At 39.4% G+C, this 15488-nt stretch overlaps 1 protein-coding gene across 3 annotated transcripts in view; it reads right to left on the reverse strand.

Moving 5' to 3' along the window:
• CAPS2 (calcyphosine 2) overlaps positions 1 to 15488 on the reverse strand; it is a 49104-nt gene that overhangs the window by 19153 nt on the left and 14463 nt on the right. For 2 of the 3 annotated variants that reach the window (XM_088836805.1, XM_055396095.2), the window contains exons 6-8: positions 11600 to 11722; positions 8405 to 8472; positions 3416 to 3535 (exon numbers count right to left, since the gene is read on the reverse strand). In XM_088836805.1, the coding sequence (XP_088692931.1) occupies positions 3416 to 3535; positions 8405 to 8472; positions 11600 to 11722 (311 nt within the window). The remainder of the gene's footprint in view (positions 1 to 3415; positions 3536 to 8404; positions 8473 to 11599; positions 11723 to 15488) is intronic. The other variant, XM_088836804.1, reaches the window with a different exon arrangement.

The following is a 15488-nucleotide window of genomic DNA, read 5'->3' on the forward strand; positions in this document are numbered from 1 at the left end:
GATTTTGTAAAGAAGTCACAAAGGACACCAACAGTAAATGGAGAGACTGGTAAACTGGTCTACAATAAATTTAGCAACTCTTGTTCATCAAAAGACATGGTCAAGAGAAGGAAAAGGTGACAAGAGGATAGGGAAAGACACTTGCAACAAATATAGCTGAAAAAGGACTTACAACTAGAAAATATAAGTAAGCTCCACAAATCAACATGGAAAAGATAACCCAATAGACTTGAAGGGACTACACAGGATATCCTATAAGAGGATACCCAGATGACGAACATGCATATGCAAAAGTGCTCAACATCATTAGTCTTTAGTGAAATGTAAGTGAAAATCACCAATATATACCCATAAAATCACCAATATATACCTATGTTCAAACTACTGCACAATTGCACTCATCTCACAAGCTAGCAGAGTAATGCTCAAAATTCTCCAAGCCAGGCTTCAATGGTACGTGAACCATGAACTTCAAGATGTTCAAGCTAGATTTAGAAAAGACAGATGAACCAAATTGCCAACATCTATTGGATCATAAAAAAAGCAACAGAGTTCCAGAAAAACATCTACTTCTGCTTTATTGACTATGCCAAAGCCTTTGACTGTGTGGATCACAACAGACTGTGGAACATTCTTAAAGAGATGAAAATACCAGACCACCTAACCTACCTCCTGAGATATCCGGGTGCACGCCAAGAAGCAACAGTTAGAACTGGACATGGAACAACAGACTGGTTCCAAATAGGAAAAGGAGTATGTCAAGGCTGTATACTGTCACCCTGCTTATTTAACTTATATGCAGAGTACATCATGACAAATGCTGGGCTGGAGGAAGCACAAGCTGGAATCAAAATTGCCAGGAGAAATATCAATAACTTCAGATACACAGATGACACCACTCTTATGGAAGAAAGTGAAAAACTAGATTCTCTTGATGAAAGTGAAAGAAGAGAGTGAAAAAACTGACTTAAAACTCAACATTAAAAAAATGAAGATCATGGCATCTGGTACCATCACTTCATAGCAAATAGATGGGGAAACAATGAAAACAGTGACAGAATTTATTTTGGGGGGCTCCAAAATCACTGCAGATGGTGACCCCAGCCATGAAATTAAAAGACACTTGCTCCTTGGAAGAAAAGCTATGACCAACCTAGACAGCATATTAAAAAGCAGAGACATTACTTTGCCAACAAAGGTCCATCTAGTCAAAGCTATGGTTTTTTCAGTAGTCATGTATGGATGTGAGAGTTGGACTAGAAAGAATGCTGAGCACTGAAGAATTGATGCTTTTGAACTGTGGTGTTGGAGAAGACTCTTGAGAGTCCCTTGGACTGCAAGGAGATCCAACCAATCAATTCTAAAGGAAATCAGTCCTGACTAGTCACTGAAAGAACTAATGCTAAAGCTGAAACTCCAATACTTTGGCCACCTGATCTGAAGAACAACAGCTTAGAACAGATCCTGATGCTGGTAAAGACCAAAGGCAGGAGGAGAAGGAGACCTCAGAGGATGAGATGGTTGGATGGCATCACTGACCCGATGAGCATGAGTTTGAGCAAGCTCCAGGAGTTGGTGATGGACAGGGAAGCCTGACGTGCTGCAGTCCATGGGGTCACAAAGAGTCAGACAGGACTGAGTGAGTGAACTGACTGATACCCATAAGAGGAACTAAAATGAAAAATATAGATAATTACCAGTACTTGTAAAGATACGGTGCCACTAGCACCTTCTTATACCCACTGGTAGGAGTTTTAATTGCAGCAACCACTTTGGAAGACTATTTGGCAGTATTCTTTAAAGCTGAACATATGCATAGTAAATGGGCCAGCAATTCCACTTCTAAGTGAGTACTGAGCAGAAATGAATACATATGTTCACCAAAAGGCATGCACTAAAGTTCATGGCAACAATATTCATAAACTGCCAAATGTCCACCAACAGCTGTGAATAAACAAACTGTGGTATATTTATACAATAAAATACTGTACAGTAGTGAGGATAAGGGACAACTACAAATAACACAGATTAAACTCGCAAACATAATGTTAAGCAAAAGAATTCAGACTCAGAGTCCAAGTTTTGCGAGTCCATGTAAATTTATAACCAGACAGTAACAATCTACAGCGTTGGTATGGAGAGGTTAGCCTGGGGTGGCAGAGAAGGTGTGCAGTAACAGAGGGGCAGCACGCGGATGGTTTCTGGCATGCTGACCTATTTCTTGGTCTAAGAATAATACATAAGTTTTGTTCAGATTGTGAAAATTCCTATGCTATACATTTAAAATGTGTACACTTTGTGAATGAATGTTTTATTTCTATAAAAGTTTAAGAAAGAGAAGTTTAGACATATGGTAGCTGAGTGATGGTCCCTGAAAGATACTCATATCCTAATCTTCAGGACACATAGTTAATTTACACATGATAACAGGGAATTTGCAAATGTGATTAAGTTAAAGATCTGGAGATGAGAAGATTAACCAGGATTATACAGGTAGGTTCAGTGCCATCACAAGTGTTTTATAAAAGGAAAGCAGAAGGATACATGATACCTACAGAAGAGGAACAGCAGAGTAATAACACTTCTCTTCTTTGAAGATGGAAGGAGGGTCCACAGGCCAAAGAATAAAGGCAGCCCCTAGACACTGAAAAAGGCAAAGAAGAGATTCTTCCCCAAAGCCTCCTGAAGAAATGCAGTCCTGTCAGCACCCTGATTGTAGATTTCTGAACTCCAGAAGTGGAAGAGAATAAATGTGTGTCATTTGAAAAATACTGTTTGTGGTAATCTGTTACAGCAGCAATAGGAAATTAATACATGATACCTTCAAATATTTAAAGGTATGGAAACTTCTAGAAAATAAGATAAGGCTTCTAGAAATAAGGTAAGAATAAGACAAAAAGACCAAAGTTATAAGAAAGTACTGACAATTATAACAATCTGAAAATATTAAAAAAAAACTGCTCTAAGAACTTGTGGGTTTTCCATTCTATTAAATCTGAGGCTAAATGTCAATTATCAATGCAGTTGGTGAGAACTTTCAGTAGACTGCACCAGAGAACTATAAAAGCCCATACCAAAAAAATACTAATTTTGAATATCATCAAAATTCAGCCAATATATATTGCGCACACACAAAAGTCTCAGTCACTACATTGTGTCTCTTCAAATGCATTATTGCCTAAGTTTCTGGCTGTCACTCCTAAATTATAAATAGAAGATCTGGAGGGCAAAGTTCACCCCAGTATCTTAAAGTAACAGAACTAGGATCTGAACTCCAAAAAGTCCACTTTCCTTTATACAGGAAAAAAAAAAAAAAAACCACAAAGGAAAAAATTTCAATTAGATATACAAAAGTACATTTGAAAAACATATTTATAACATACTAAATCCTTATTTTATATAAAAACCTTCTTACTTTGTTTCATGTAGTGTTCTTTTCCTAAATCGAGTAGGTGCCAGCTTTGAATCTGGAAGGATATGAGCAATTTCTTGCTTCTCAGAGGTTAAATTTTGCTCTGGATCACTGATTACAGCCCTATACAGGAAAATACAACAGTCTGACAATTAAATATTATAATGATTTGCTCTAGTATTCACATATTTATAAGCAGTTGGAAAAACCCATGTACAAATGCCAATTTATACTACTGGCAGAATGAATGACCTATCAGATATTAAATGAATAAATTTAATAATTAAAAACATCATAAAAGTGAAAATTCTTATCTATCTCTTTTTACATAAGTATTATCTAAAAATAAATTAAAATTTCTGAGAGGATTTGGAACTTCAGGTCTTCCTCTTACTATTCTTTAAACAAAAAGACACTGTGCCGATGACTTCTGAATAAAAGACAGGAAGTAAAATATGCAAGCAACCATATGGAATTCTGGGGTGGGAGGAAGCATTCCAAGCAGAAGGGAAAATAAATGCAAAGTACCTGAGACATCAGTGAATCTGGTATGTTTTAGAAGGGAAGAAGCCAGATGGCAAAGCAGAATAAACAAGAGAGAAGTAGGAAAAGGGGTCTAGGCTCTAATGGTGGGCAAAACATGCAGGGATTGGGGAGAATATGTTACTGACCCCAGTTTTTTAGCACTCGTTATTCACGCCCTTGGCATGCCCTCATTATAAAGGTAGTGTACTTTCTTTGGTTTTAAGTTCAGCCGTTGAAAATGCTTTGGCACCCAGATGGCTCTGCTGATCTGACCTGAACTAGTTCGTGCAAGTGTAGGTTGTCTGGGAATCTGTTCGTCTAGGATAATCTTGGCTAAGTGGTCCAGTTGCAAGGAGAGAAGGACTTTCCTTTTGCGAACAAGTGGGTTAACCAAGCTAACAAAGATGGAAGAAGCACAAAAAAGCAAATGGAAACATGAGGTTTTTTAAGGCTTAAACTCAGAATTAAGCCCACTGCTTTTGATTATATATAATGGGCCAAAGTAAGGAAAAGTGATAGCTACTCAGCCAAGTCTAGCCTGGACAGCTGACCTGAAGACACATGAGCTATAATTCATGACTACTGTTTTAAGCTACTCGGTTTTATAGTGATATGTAACCAATACATGTGCATGCTCAGTCACTTCAGTTGCGTCTGACTCTTTGCAACCCCATGGACTGTAGCCCACAAGGCTCCTCTGTGCATAGGAGTCTCCTGGCAAGAATACTGGCATGGGTTGCCATTTCCTCTTCCAGAGGATCTCCCCGACCCAGGGACGGAACCCTTGTGTCCTCCGTCTCCTGCACTGCAGCAGATTCTTTACCCACTGAGCCAATACATAGTTCTTACAGATTTTATTCTGATTGACATGGGAAGTTACTGGAAGGTTTGATATGACTTATGTTTTTGATGGGCTCACTCTGGCCGCTAGGTTGAGAATAGACCAACTAGGGGGAAATGCAGGTACAATGAGTCCAATTAGAAAGTGTCTGAAGTAATCCAGGAGACAGGAGGTGACAGGGTGAACACGGAGGGTGGCAGCAGAGGGGGCTAAATTCATTTTGATGGTAGACCTGAGTTTGCCAACGAACTGCAGATAGGATTTGGGTGAAAGAGAAGGATTAAAGGCATTACCAATATTTTAGGCCTAAATAACTTGAAGAATTATTACAAATATCTGAGAAAAGAAAAGATACGAAAGGCAAAGGATAAAAGTAAAGATATACCCATCTGAATGCAGAGTTCCAAGGAACAGCAAGGAGAGATAAGAAAGCCTTCCTCAGTGATCAATGCAAGAAATAGAGGAAAACAACAGAAGAGGAAAGACTAGAAATCTCTTCAAGAAAATTAGAGACACAAAGGGAACATTTCATGCAAAGATGGGTACAATAAAGGACAGAAAAGTATATGAACCTAACAGAAGCAGAAGACATTAAGAAGAGATGGAAAGGACACACAGAAGAACTGTACAAAAAACATCTTCATGACCCAGATAACCACGATGGTGTGATCACTCACCTAGAGCCAGACATCCTGGAATGTGAAGGAAAGTGGGCCTTAGGAAGCATCACTACGAACAAAGCTAGTGGAGGTGATGGAATTCCAGTTTAGCTATTTCAAATCCTAAAAGATGATGCTGTGAAAGTGCTGCACTCAATATGCCAGTAAATTTGGAAAACTCAGCAGTGGCCACAGGACTGGAAAAGGTCAGTTATCACCAATCCCAAAGAAAGGCAATGCCAAAGAGTGCTCAAACTATGATACAAGTGCGCTCATCTCACATGCTAGTAAAATAATGCTCAAAATTCTCCAAGCCAGGCTTCACCAGTACATGAACCATGAATGAGCAGGTGTTCAAGCTGAATTTAGAAAAGGCAGAGGCACCAGAGATCAAATTGCCAACATTTATCATCGAAAAAGCAAGAGAATTCCAGAAAAACACCTACTTCTGCATTATCGACTGCACCAAAGCCTTTGACTGTATGGATCACAATAAACTGTGGAAAATTCTGAGATGGGAATACCAGAGTGCCTGACCTGCCTCTTGAGAAATCTGTACGCAGGTGAGGAAGCAACAATTTGAACTAGACATGGAACAACAGATTGGTTCCAAATAGGAAAAGGAGTACGTCAAGGCTGTATATTGTCACCTTGCTTATTTAACTTATATGCAGAGTACATCATGAGAAGCACTGGGCTGGATGAAGCACAAGTTGGAATCAAGATTACCAGGAGAAATATCAATAAGCTCAGATACACAGATGACACCACCCTTATGGCAGAAAGTGAAGAGGAACTAAAGAGCCTCTTGATGAAAGTGAAAGAGAGTGAAAAAGTTGGCTTAAAGCTCAACATTCAGAAAATTAAGCTTATGACATCCACTCCCATCACTTCATGGCAAATAGATGGGGAAACAGTGAAAACACTGAAAGACTTTATTTTGGGGGGCTCGAAAATCACTGCAGATGGTGACCCCAGCCATGGAATTAAAAGATGCTTGCTCACTCCTTGGAAGAAAAGCCATGAGCAACCTAGAAAGCATATTAAAAAACAGAGACATTACTTTGCCAACAAACATCTGTGTAGTCAAAGCTATGGTTTTTCCAGTAGTCATGTATGGATGTGAGAGTTGGACTGGAAAGAAAGCTGAGCACCGAAGAATTGATGCTTTTGAACTGTGGTACTGGAGAAGACTCTTGAGCGTCCCTTGGCTTGCCAGGGGATCCAACCAATCCATCCTAAAGGAAATTGGTCCTGAATATTCACTGGAAGGATTAATGCTGAAGCTGAAACTCCAATACTTTGGCCACCTGATGTGAAAAACTGACTGCTTAGAAAAGACCCGGATGTTGGTAAAGATCAAAGGCAGGAGGAGAAGGGGATGACAGAGGATGAGAATGTTGGATGGCATCATTGACTCAATGGACATGAGAATGAATAAGCTCTGGGAGCTGGTGATGGATAGGGAAGCCTGACATGCTGCAGTCCATGGGGTTGCAAAGAGTTAGACATGACTGAGTGACGGAACTGACGGACTGAACTTGAAGAATACTGTTGCCATGGAAGAAAACTAAAGAGGATTTCATAATGAGGGAATGAAAGAGAACAACTTTCAGAAACCAAAGTAACATTTTCCAATGTTACTTTGGGATCTGGATTAGGGCAGCATCAGCATATAGATGGTTACCGAAGAACTGATACTGGATGAAATCACCTAGAAAGTAAAAGTAGAAGTCCAAAAAGTAGAAGTCCTTGTGTATTCCTGTGCATAAAGATAGGAGAAGTGAAGAGGAACTAAGAAAGAAGGCTGAGGATTAGAAAGTAGGAAGATAAACTAGCCACATGTGGTATGCCAGAAGCCAAGGGAGGAAAAGAAAGTGCTTCAAAGAGAAGAAAGTTCTCAACCCAGTAGATGGCTCTGATGGGTCGAGTAGCTGAGAATTAGGAAATTGCCATTAACCTAGCAATACGGATGTCACTAGTTATCTTATGAAGAGACATTGTGGTGGCATTTTGGGAGTGAAAATGTAAAGTCAGTTCATGAGATAATAAAAGGAGAAATACTGAAGATGATTGTAAGCAAAACTGTGTCAAAAATTTAACTAAGAAACAGGCATATAGACTATCATTCTTTCTCTCTGCCAACCATCTAAGTACTTATTTTTTTCAAAGCTAAACTTGAGTCTTACCTCTGCTGTGAAGACTTCCTAGACTATTCCAGCCTCTTCTGAAATCCTGCATTACTTACATATTCATGCAGTTTAGCACAGCTGGTATTGAAACTTTATCTAGTTTTCTAAGGGTTGCGAAACTTTACGTTAGGCTTTAAAAGTCTTGACAATCCCACAGTTCCCAAACTGCGCACTGAATCACACTCGGGTGTCACAGGGAAGTCAAAGGAACACCGCTGGATATTTTTAGTTTTTGAGGGAAGTAGTGGTACTTCATAATTGTGGCATACCAAAAAAACTACTAGCTCCAAGTAATTCACAGCTTCAGCAAAATACCACATTACACTCCGTCAATGAATCATATCACATCTTCGCAAAACTGGCATTTCTACAGTTGCTGTGATAAAAAGCAGCGCCATGTGGCAGTGAGAGTGGAAGCATTCTATACAATTCTAAGATTTGAGAGATTATTTGTCATCCAAGAAGTGCACATGTCCCATTAGTGAGTAACTGCATATTTACAAAGGAAATAAAAACATTTTTTTCAATTTGTATTATTTTTTCAGGTGACCATTAAGTTATCAGGAAGAAAATATTTACTAAGCTATTTAGACAAAAAAATACTTAGTAAAAAGCACTGTTAAGTATGTCTGTTGGGCAAGGAGTCCGGTGGGAAAAAAAAGCGCAGTAACCAGAGAAAGCAGGGAACCTCTGAGGTGACCACTCCAATGCAGATGTCATGCATACAAAGGAAATGTACTGAACACTTTCTGCATGCATCTCTATGAACGCTTACCTGGATAAGTGGTCTATCATCACTTGCTCTGCCACCACCTGTTTCTTCTTCTCTGCAGCCACAACTTCCTGAGAAGAGAAAATAAAGGAAACACCATTGTCCATAAAGCAGAGCAATACTATAGTTTACACAAGAGTCCTAAAACATAAATTAAACATTTCCAATTTCTTTCTTAAATACAGACTACCATATCATCATTCCCCAATGGCATCCCCAGTGGTTCAGCAGGGAAAGAATCTGCCTGCAACACAGGAGACACAGGAGATGCGGGTTTGATCCCTGGGTCAGGAAGATCCCCTGGAGGAGGAAATGGCAACCTGCTCCAGTATTCTTGCCTGACAAATCCCACGACAGAGGAGCCCGGCAGATAACAGTCTATGGGGTTGCAAAGAGTTGAACATGACTGAGAGACTAAGCACATTCATATCATCATTAATAAATTTAAATTCCAATTATTTAATCTAAAACTACATTTATTTGCTAAAGTATAATACCATTAAATTTTGGTAGAAATCATCAGTGATTTCCGTATCAGTCAGACAATGGATGTAAAACCCAGAAGCAAGCGAGAGAGGTGACGGTGATGAGTATGGAGCCCATGGAGAACACGCACCACGGGTGCTGACGTTTACGGTGACTTATACTTTGGAGGAAAGGTTAGAACCACCCTCAGGCACATCGAGTTAGAGAGCTGTGTAAACAGAAGGCAGATTAGAAGCAGAAATCACACAAACGCAACTGAGAAATGAAAGTGGAGGAGATGCAGATAAAATAGGTTCACTGCTTCTGTTGTTCATTTAGCTAAAAACTAAGTCGAAACGTTTCCACCTACATTTAAAAAGTAAATTGGGACTAATTTCAGATGCATTCAAAATTTACTCATGTAAAACATCTCCTTTAAAAAACTGATACAGGGGTGCTGCCACCATGGAGTAAAATGTGCTTGACGGTGAATTTAGACATGATGCCACTAGGAAAGTGACTGAATGGGAAAAGAAATCCACAGACGCCTAGATGGCGCCGCATTATACTAACAGCAGTAGCCGAAAGGCCTCAGGTATTCAGTAACATCCATTCAAGTAGAACTTTAGTGAAACATAGAAGTTGCTCAGTCGTGTCTGACTCCTTGCGACACCATGAACTGTAGCCAGTCTCCTCCACCCATGCAGTTCTCCAGGCAAGAATACTGGAGTGGGTTGCCATTACCTTTTCAGGGGACCTTCCCGACCCAGGGATCAAACCAGGGACTCCTGCATTGCAGACAGATTCTGTACCGTCTAAGCCACCAGGAAAGCCCCTACAAAGTATACTTTAGAAATATACCAAAATAAGCCTTATCTGGGACACAACTTTGCCCTACAAGGAACATTTTTTAATTTTTTTTATAACCCTGATAATACTCCTTTTTCTGTTAAGTATAAACATCTATATAATAATAGAATGCAGTCTCGTATACAGTGTTAAGGCAAAAGAGACATAGGTATATAGAACAGTCTTTGGGACTTTGTGGGAGAGGGTGAAGGTGGGATGATTGAGGAGAACGGCATTGTAGCATGTATATTATCACATGTGAAATGAATCACCAGTCCAGATTCGACGCATGATACAGGATGCTTGGGGCTGGTGCACGGGGATGACCTGGAGGGAGGATATGGGGAAGAGGGAGGTGGGAGGGGGTTCAAGAAAGGGAGCACATGTACACCAGGGGTAGATTCGTGTCAATGTATGGCAAAACCAATCAATATATTAATGTAAGGTACTTTGCCTCCAATAAAATAAATTAAAAATAAAATAAAGTAACAAAAAAAAAAAGAATGCATTTGAACCAGTTCTAATGAGGTGGATGAAACTAGAGCCTATTATACAGAGTGAAGTAAGCCAGAAAGAAAAACACCAATACAATATACTAACGCATATATATGGAATTTAGAAAGATGCAAATGATAACCCTGTATACGAGACAGCAAAAGAGACACAGATGTATAGAACAGTCTTTGGGACTCTGTGGGAGAGGGTGAGGGTGGGATGGTTTGGGAGAATGGCACTGAAACATGTATATTATCATATGTGAAACGAATCGCCAGTTTAGGGTTGATGCATGTTACAGGTTGCTCGGGGCTGGTATGTGGGGATGACCCAGAGGGAGGATAAGGGGAGGAGAGAGGTAGAAGCGGGGTTCGGGAGGGGGAACTCATGTACACCCGGGGTGGATTCATGTCAATGTATGGCAAAACCAACCAATATAATATTGTAAAATAATTACCCTCCAATAAAAATAAAAATAAAATAAATAAATAACACAATAAAAAAATAATAGGCATATAAAACAATGCACATGAGATTTTTAATAAACAAATTACCAACTTGGGACATCTGCAGAAAATCAGTCCACCTGCCCAGAGATTGATTACATCTTGCTGTCAGTTCAGAATGGATTGATTCAGGATGATTGCTATCCAAATAAAATCTATTTTGAATATCCAATCAATGATAATGTATCTAGCTAAATCCACGTTGCTTTATTATTATTTAGGCCATCTAAAGCAGAATTTTCTCAATTTTAAGCCAACACACACTGATAGCCCATCAATCAATTACAGGTGTACCTGAGGTATTAATCACCTGGGGGTGTCTAGGGAGCCAGTGGCCTCCAACTCCAAGCAGCTTGGTCTGCATACACCAGGACACTATAGAAATGCTATAATTATCTATTTGTACAATAACTAGTTTAAGTAATACTCATTAAGAGATCTTATTGATTTTGTAAAAGACATAATTTAAAGTTAATATTGAGACTAGAGCTTTGTTTCCCCTTTCCTAAAGAAAAATTACTTTATCCCTGCCCTTCAGTTTTATTTGCTTATGATTTTCAAAACAAAAAGATTATCCAGCTACTTCTTTGTGGGGAAACGGGTGATTCCAGATTAGCCCATTGTCATTGTGGTCAATTAACATTCTGAACAGTGTAAACTAAATTTTTACAAACTTCCAAAGATGCAAGATGACTTTTCCGCAGTAAACATACCAAACGTCAATCCATGCTACAAGTGAGGACTGAACCTGGCGTATCAGTGACTATTCACCTCAGTCCCACTTTAACTGTTGGAATCATTTATTCAAGTTTAAGGCTGTAAAATTTCAGAGGGCAAATTATCTTAACAGTTTATCAGATCAGTAAAAGTACCAATAACTTACAGCATCAGATTTTCCTGTGCTCCGTTGGAGGATGTGAGGGTTGTCTGCATAACCCAGCTGTAGGAGGGCTTTCCTGTCCAGATTTGTCAGATCATCTGTGATGGCTGCTGCACCTTGTACATGCTAGATGTGAAGCAATAAATGAACCCACATATGCATGCTTAGAATATGTTTTTAACAATGTAAAGAATAAAAAAATGACTGGTTACATCAGATTAAGGTTATAGGCTTTGATAATCAGACTGCCTACGGAATTCAGCTTTCCTACTTTCTAGTTGGACAACATCTCTGTGCCTTGGTTTACTCATTTTAAAAATGGCAATTAATATTAGTAACTGTTTTGCACTCCAAAAAATGATTAAATGAGGTGATACATGGCCAACATATTTCAGAAGTACCTGACATATAGTAAGCATTACATAAAAAATAGTAACTATTATAATTGTCCATTTGAGTCTTTGTAAAGTTAATAAATATGGGCATGTCATTCCTTTATAAAGCTAAGTTCGCAGGCAAAGTGATACCAATATATGGGTGTATCCTTTGAGATTGTTAAAATCAAACACAAACAGAAATCAGCCTTAAAAATTTCCTGAGCAGAAAATACCAATTTAGTCATACAAGCAAAGCTTAATTTAGCTTATTTTACAAGACAAGTGAGACTAACTTGACCAGGGTTACTTCCTGCTTATGTCTCTAGAAATCATCAGTTCAGTTCAGTTCAGTTCAGTCACTCAGTCGTGTCCGATTCTTTGCGACCCTATGAACTGCAGCACGCCAAGCCTCCCTGTCCATCACCAACTCCCAGAGTCCATGCAAACCCGATTCCATTGAGTTGGTGGTGCCATCCAACCACCTCATCTTCTGTTGTCCCCTACTCCTCCGGCCCTCAATCCTTCCCAGCATCAGGGTCTTTTCAAATGAGACAGCTCTCCGCATCAGGTGGCCAAAGTATTAGAGTTTCAGCTTCAAAATCAGTCCCTCCAATGAACACCCAGGACTCATCTCCTGTAGGATGGACTGGTTGGATCTCCTTGCAGTCCAAGGGACTCTCAAGAGTCTTCTCCAACACCACACTTCAAAAGCATCAATTCTTCGGACTCAGCTTTCTTTATAGTCCAACTCTCATATCCATACATGACTACTGGAAAAACCATAGCCTTGACTAGACCTTTGTTGTCAAAGTAATGTCTCTGCTTTTTATAAGTGAAACTTAAACTGTTCCCCGAAACTGATATGAAGTAACCACTAACCAATCCCTTATCATTTAAGAAAATTCTTGTATTATAACCAATCACTGTGAAGCATAAACAGTCACTGCCTCCTCACTATGTAAACTGCTTTATAAAAATAGCCCCTTGGGCCTCTTTCCATGTTTAATTTGAGTACTTCCAGTTCACAAACTGACCTTTTGGTGTGTACACAGAACTTTTACTAATTACTGCTTTGGTGATTCATTGGTTTTATGTATACTATTTCTGAACTTTTAACAAGGATTCTAAAGAGATAAATGCCAGATTTTTCTCTGAATCTTAGATGTGTTTATATGAGCTTAACAAAAAATGATGCTCCAATACGATGGCAACTTATCAAAAATGTAATAGACTACAAGTGTATCTCCCCAAGGCTTGTTCTTACTTTAGATTTTCCTTGAAAGGTCACATTTCATCTTCATAATCTTCGCTGTCTCCATGACCTTCGATTGCTACATGAAACCTTATTATACATTTGTCTATGATTTGTTGCCTGCCTCTCCTGCTATAAGTTCCATGAGTGCAGGAACCTCATCTGTGCTTTTCAATGCAGGGTCCCTGGTGCCAGAGCAGGACCACATGCAGTGAGCACTGTATATGTATCCAATGGACGGATAATAGATCTTAAGTATGTACTATTGGGAAATAAATTTATGAGGATACTTCATAATTTTATTTGTTTACCCACTAATATGTTTCTCCTAAATAGTGATTTCACAGTCACCAAACAGACGTTTAACATTATACAAGGTAAATTTAAGAAAGATTAAATTAATAGACATGTTTGAGTATAAGCCAGGTTCTGCATTATGTATAGGTTGGAGGAAACTTTCAAAGGCTTCTTATTTTGTTTCAACTTGTTTTAGGTCTTTTACCCAAGGGAAACAGTGGCATTTCCACTTGGCATCTCAGATTTAACCTCCCCAAATCAAACTTCACTGTGATACCCCCCACTCCAGTTAATGAACAATACACACTTTGAACTCAGCTCAAAAAGCCTTAGAGTCATCTTTCATCTTTCCTTTCTCTCAAGCCTAAAACCAATCCATCACCAAATATTCTGAGCCTTCCCTTCAGAAACTGTCTAGAATTGAACTTCTCGTTGTGACCACTTCTTATCCAAATCTGCTGCAACCAACTGGTTCTGAGCAGGCATCCTTATCTCTTGCCTGGGTTATTGGGATAGCCTCCACAGTAAAATCCATTCTCAACAAAACGGAACAGAAGGCGAAGTCCTGAAGGGGTTTACAAGACCTCTCTCATCTGCCTCCCAGCCTCTGCTTCCCTTTAACTCACTGAAAAAATCTCCTCCCACCTCTCCCTTGCTCTTCTCCCTCATCACACTGCTCTTGATATTTCTTAAATACTCCTTGCCTACTGCTACTTCATGACACTGAGAGTTTCTTCTAACTGGCTTGCCTCTTACCCCTTTTGAATGTGCCCTAAAATGCTACTTTATGGAAAAGAGCTTCTCTGATGATCCTGTACAAACTACAACCCCAACCTTGGCTTTCCAAGTTTCCTTCTACTCATAGCATTTATCATCATCTGTCATATTAGAGGACTTCCTCGTGGCTCAGAAGATAAAGAAACTGCCTGCATTGCAGGAGATCCGGGTTTCATCTCTGGGTCACGAAGATCCTCTGCAGAGGGGAATGGCTACCCAAACTGGTTCATTCATTCATTTATTCTTTTTTTTCTTTTCCTGCAAGAGCAGGAATATTTGTCTGTTTTAGTCACTGACTTATCACCAGTGCCTGGAAAGGCAACTTGCATATCATGAAACATTAGATAACTATTTTTGAAAGAATAACCAATGAGTGAATAAGTAGGCTTTTTGTCTTTTTAAAGAGTTGGCGAAAAAAGGTATATTTGGAATGATCACAAATATACCTAGTAAAGTAATGCTCAAAATTCTCCAAGCCAGGCTTCAGCCATACGTGAACCATGAACTTCCAGATGTTCAAGCTGGTTTAAGAAAAGGCAGAGGAAGCAAAGATCAAATTGCCAACATCCACTGGATCATGGAAAAAGCAAGAGAGTTCCAGAAAAACATCTATTCCTGCTTTATTGACTATGCCAAAGCCTTTGACTGTGTGGATCACCACAAACTGTGGAAAATTCTGAAAGAGATGGGAATACCAGACCACCTGACCTGCCTCTTGAGAAACCTGTATGCAGGTCAGGAAGCCACAGTTAGAACTGGACATGGAACAACAGACTGGTTCCAAATAGGAAAAGGAGTACATCAAGGCTGTATATTGTCACCCTGCTTGTTTAACTTATATGCGGAGTGCATCATGAGAAACGCTGGGCTGGAGGAAGCACAAGCTGGAATCAAGATTGCCGGGAGAAATATCAATAACCTCAGATATGCAGATGACACCACCCTTATGGGAGAAAGTGAAGAGGAACTCAAAAGCCTCTTGATGAAAGTGAAAGAGGAGAGTGAAAAAGTTGGCTTAAAGCTCAACATTCAGAATACTAAGATCATGGCATCCAGTCTGATTGCTTCATAGCAAATAGATGGGGAAACATTGCAAACAGTGGCTGACTTTATTTTTTGAGGCTCCAAAATCACTGCAAATGGTGACTGCAGCCATGAAATTAAAAGACGCTTACTCCTTGGAAGGAAA

Source organism: Moschus berezovskii, chromosome 6 (genome assembly GCF_049115385.1).
Source record: "Moschus berezovskii isolate FMDL1 chromosome 6, NW_MosBer_1.0, whole genome shotgun sequence".
Classification (NCBI taxonomy): Eukaryota; Metazoa; Chordata; class Mammalia; order Artiodactyla; family Moschidae; genus Moschus; species Moschus berezovskii.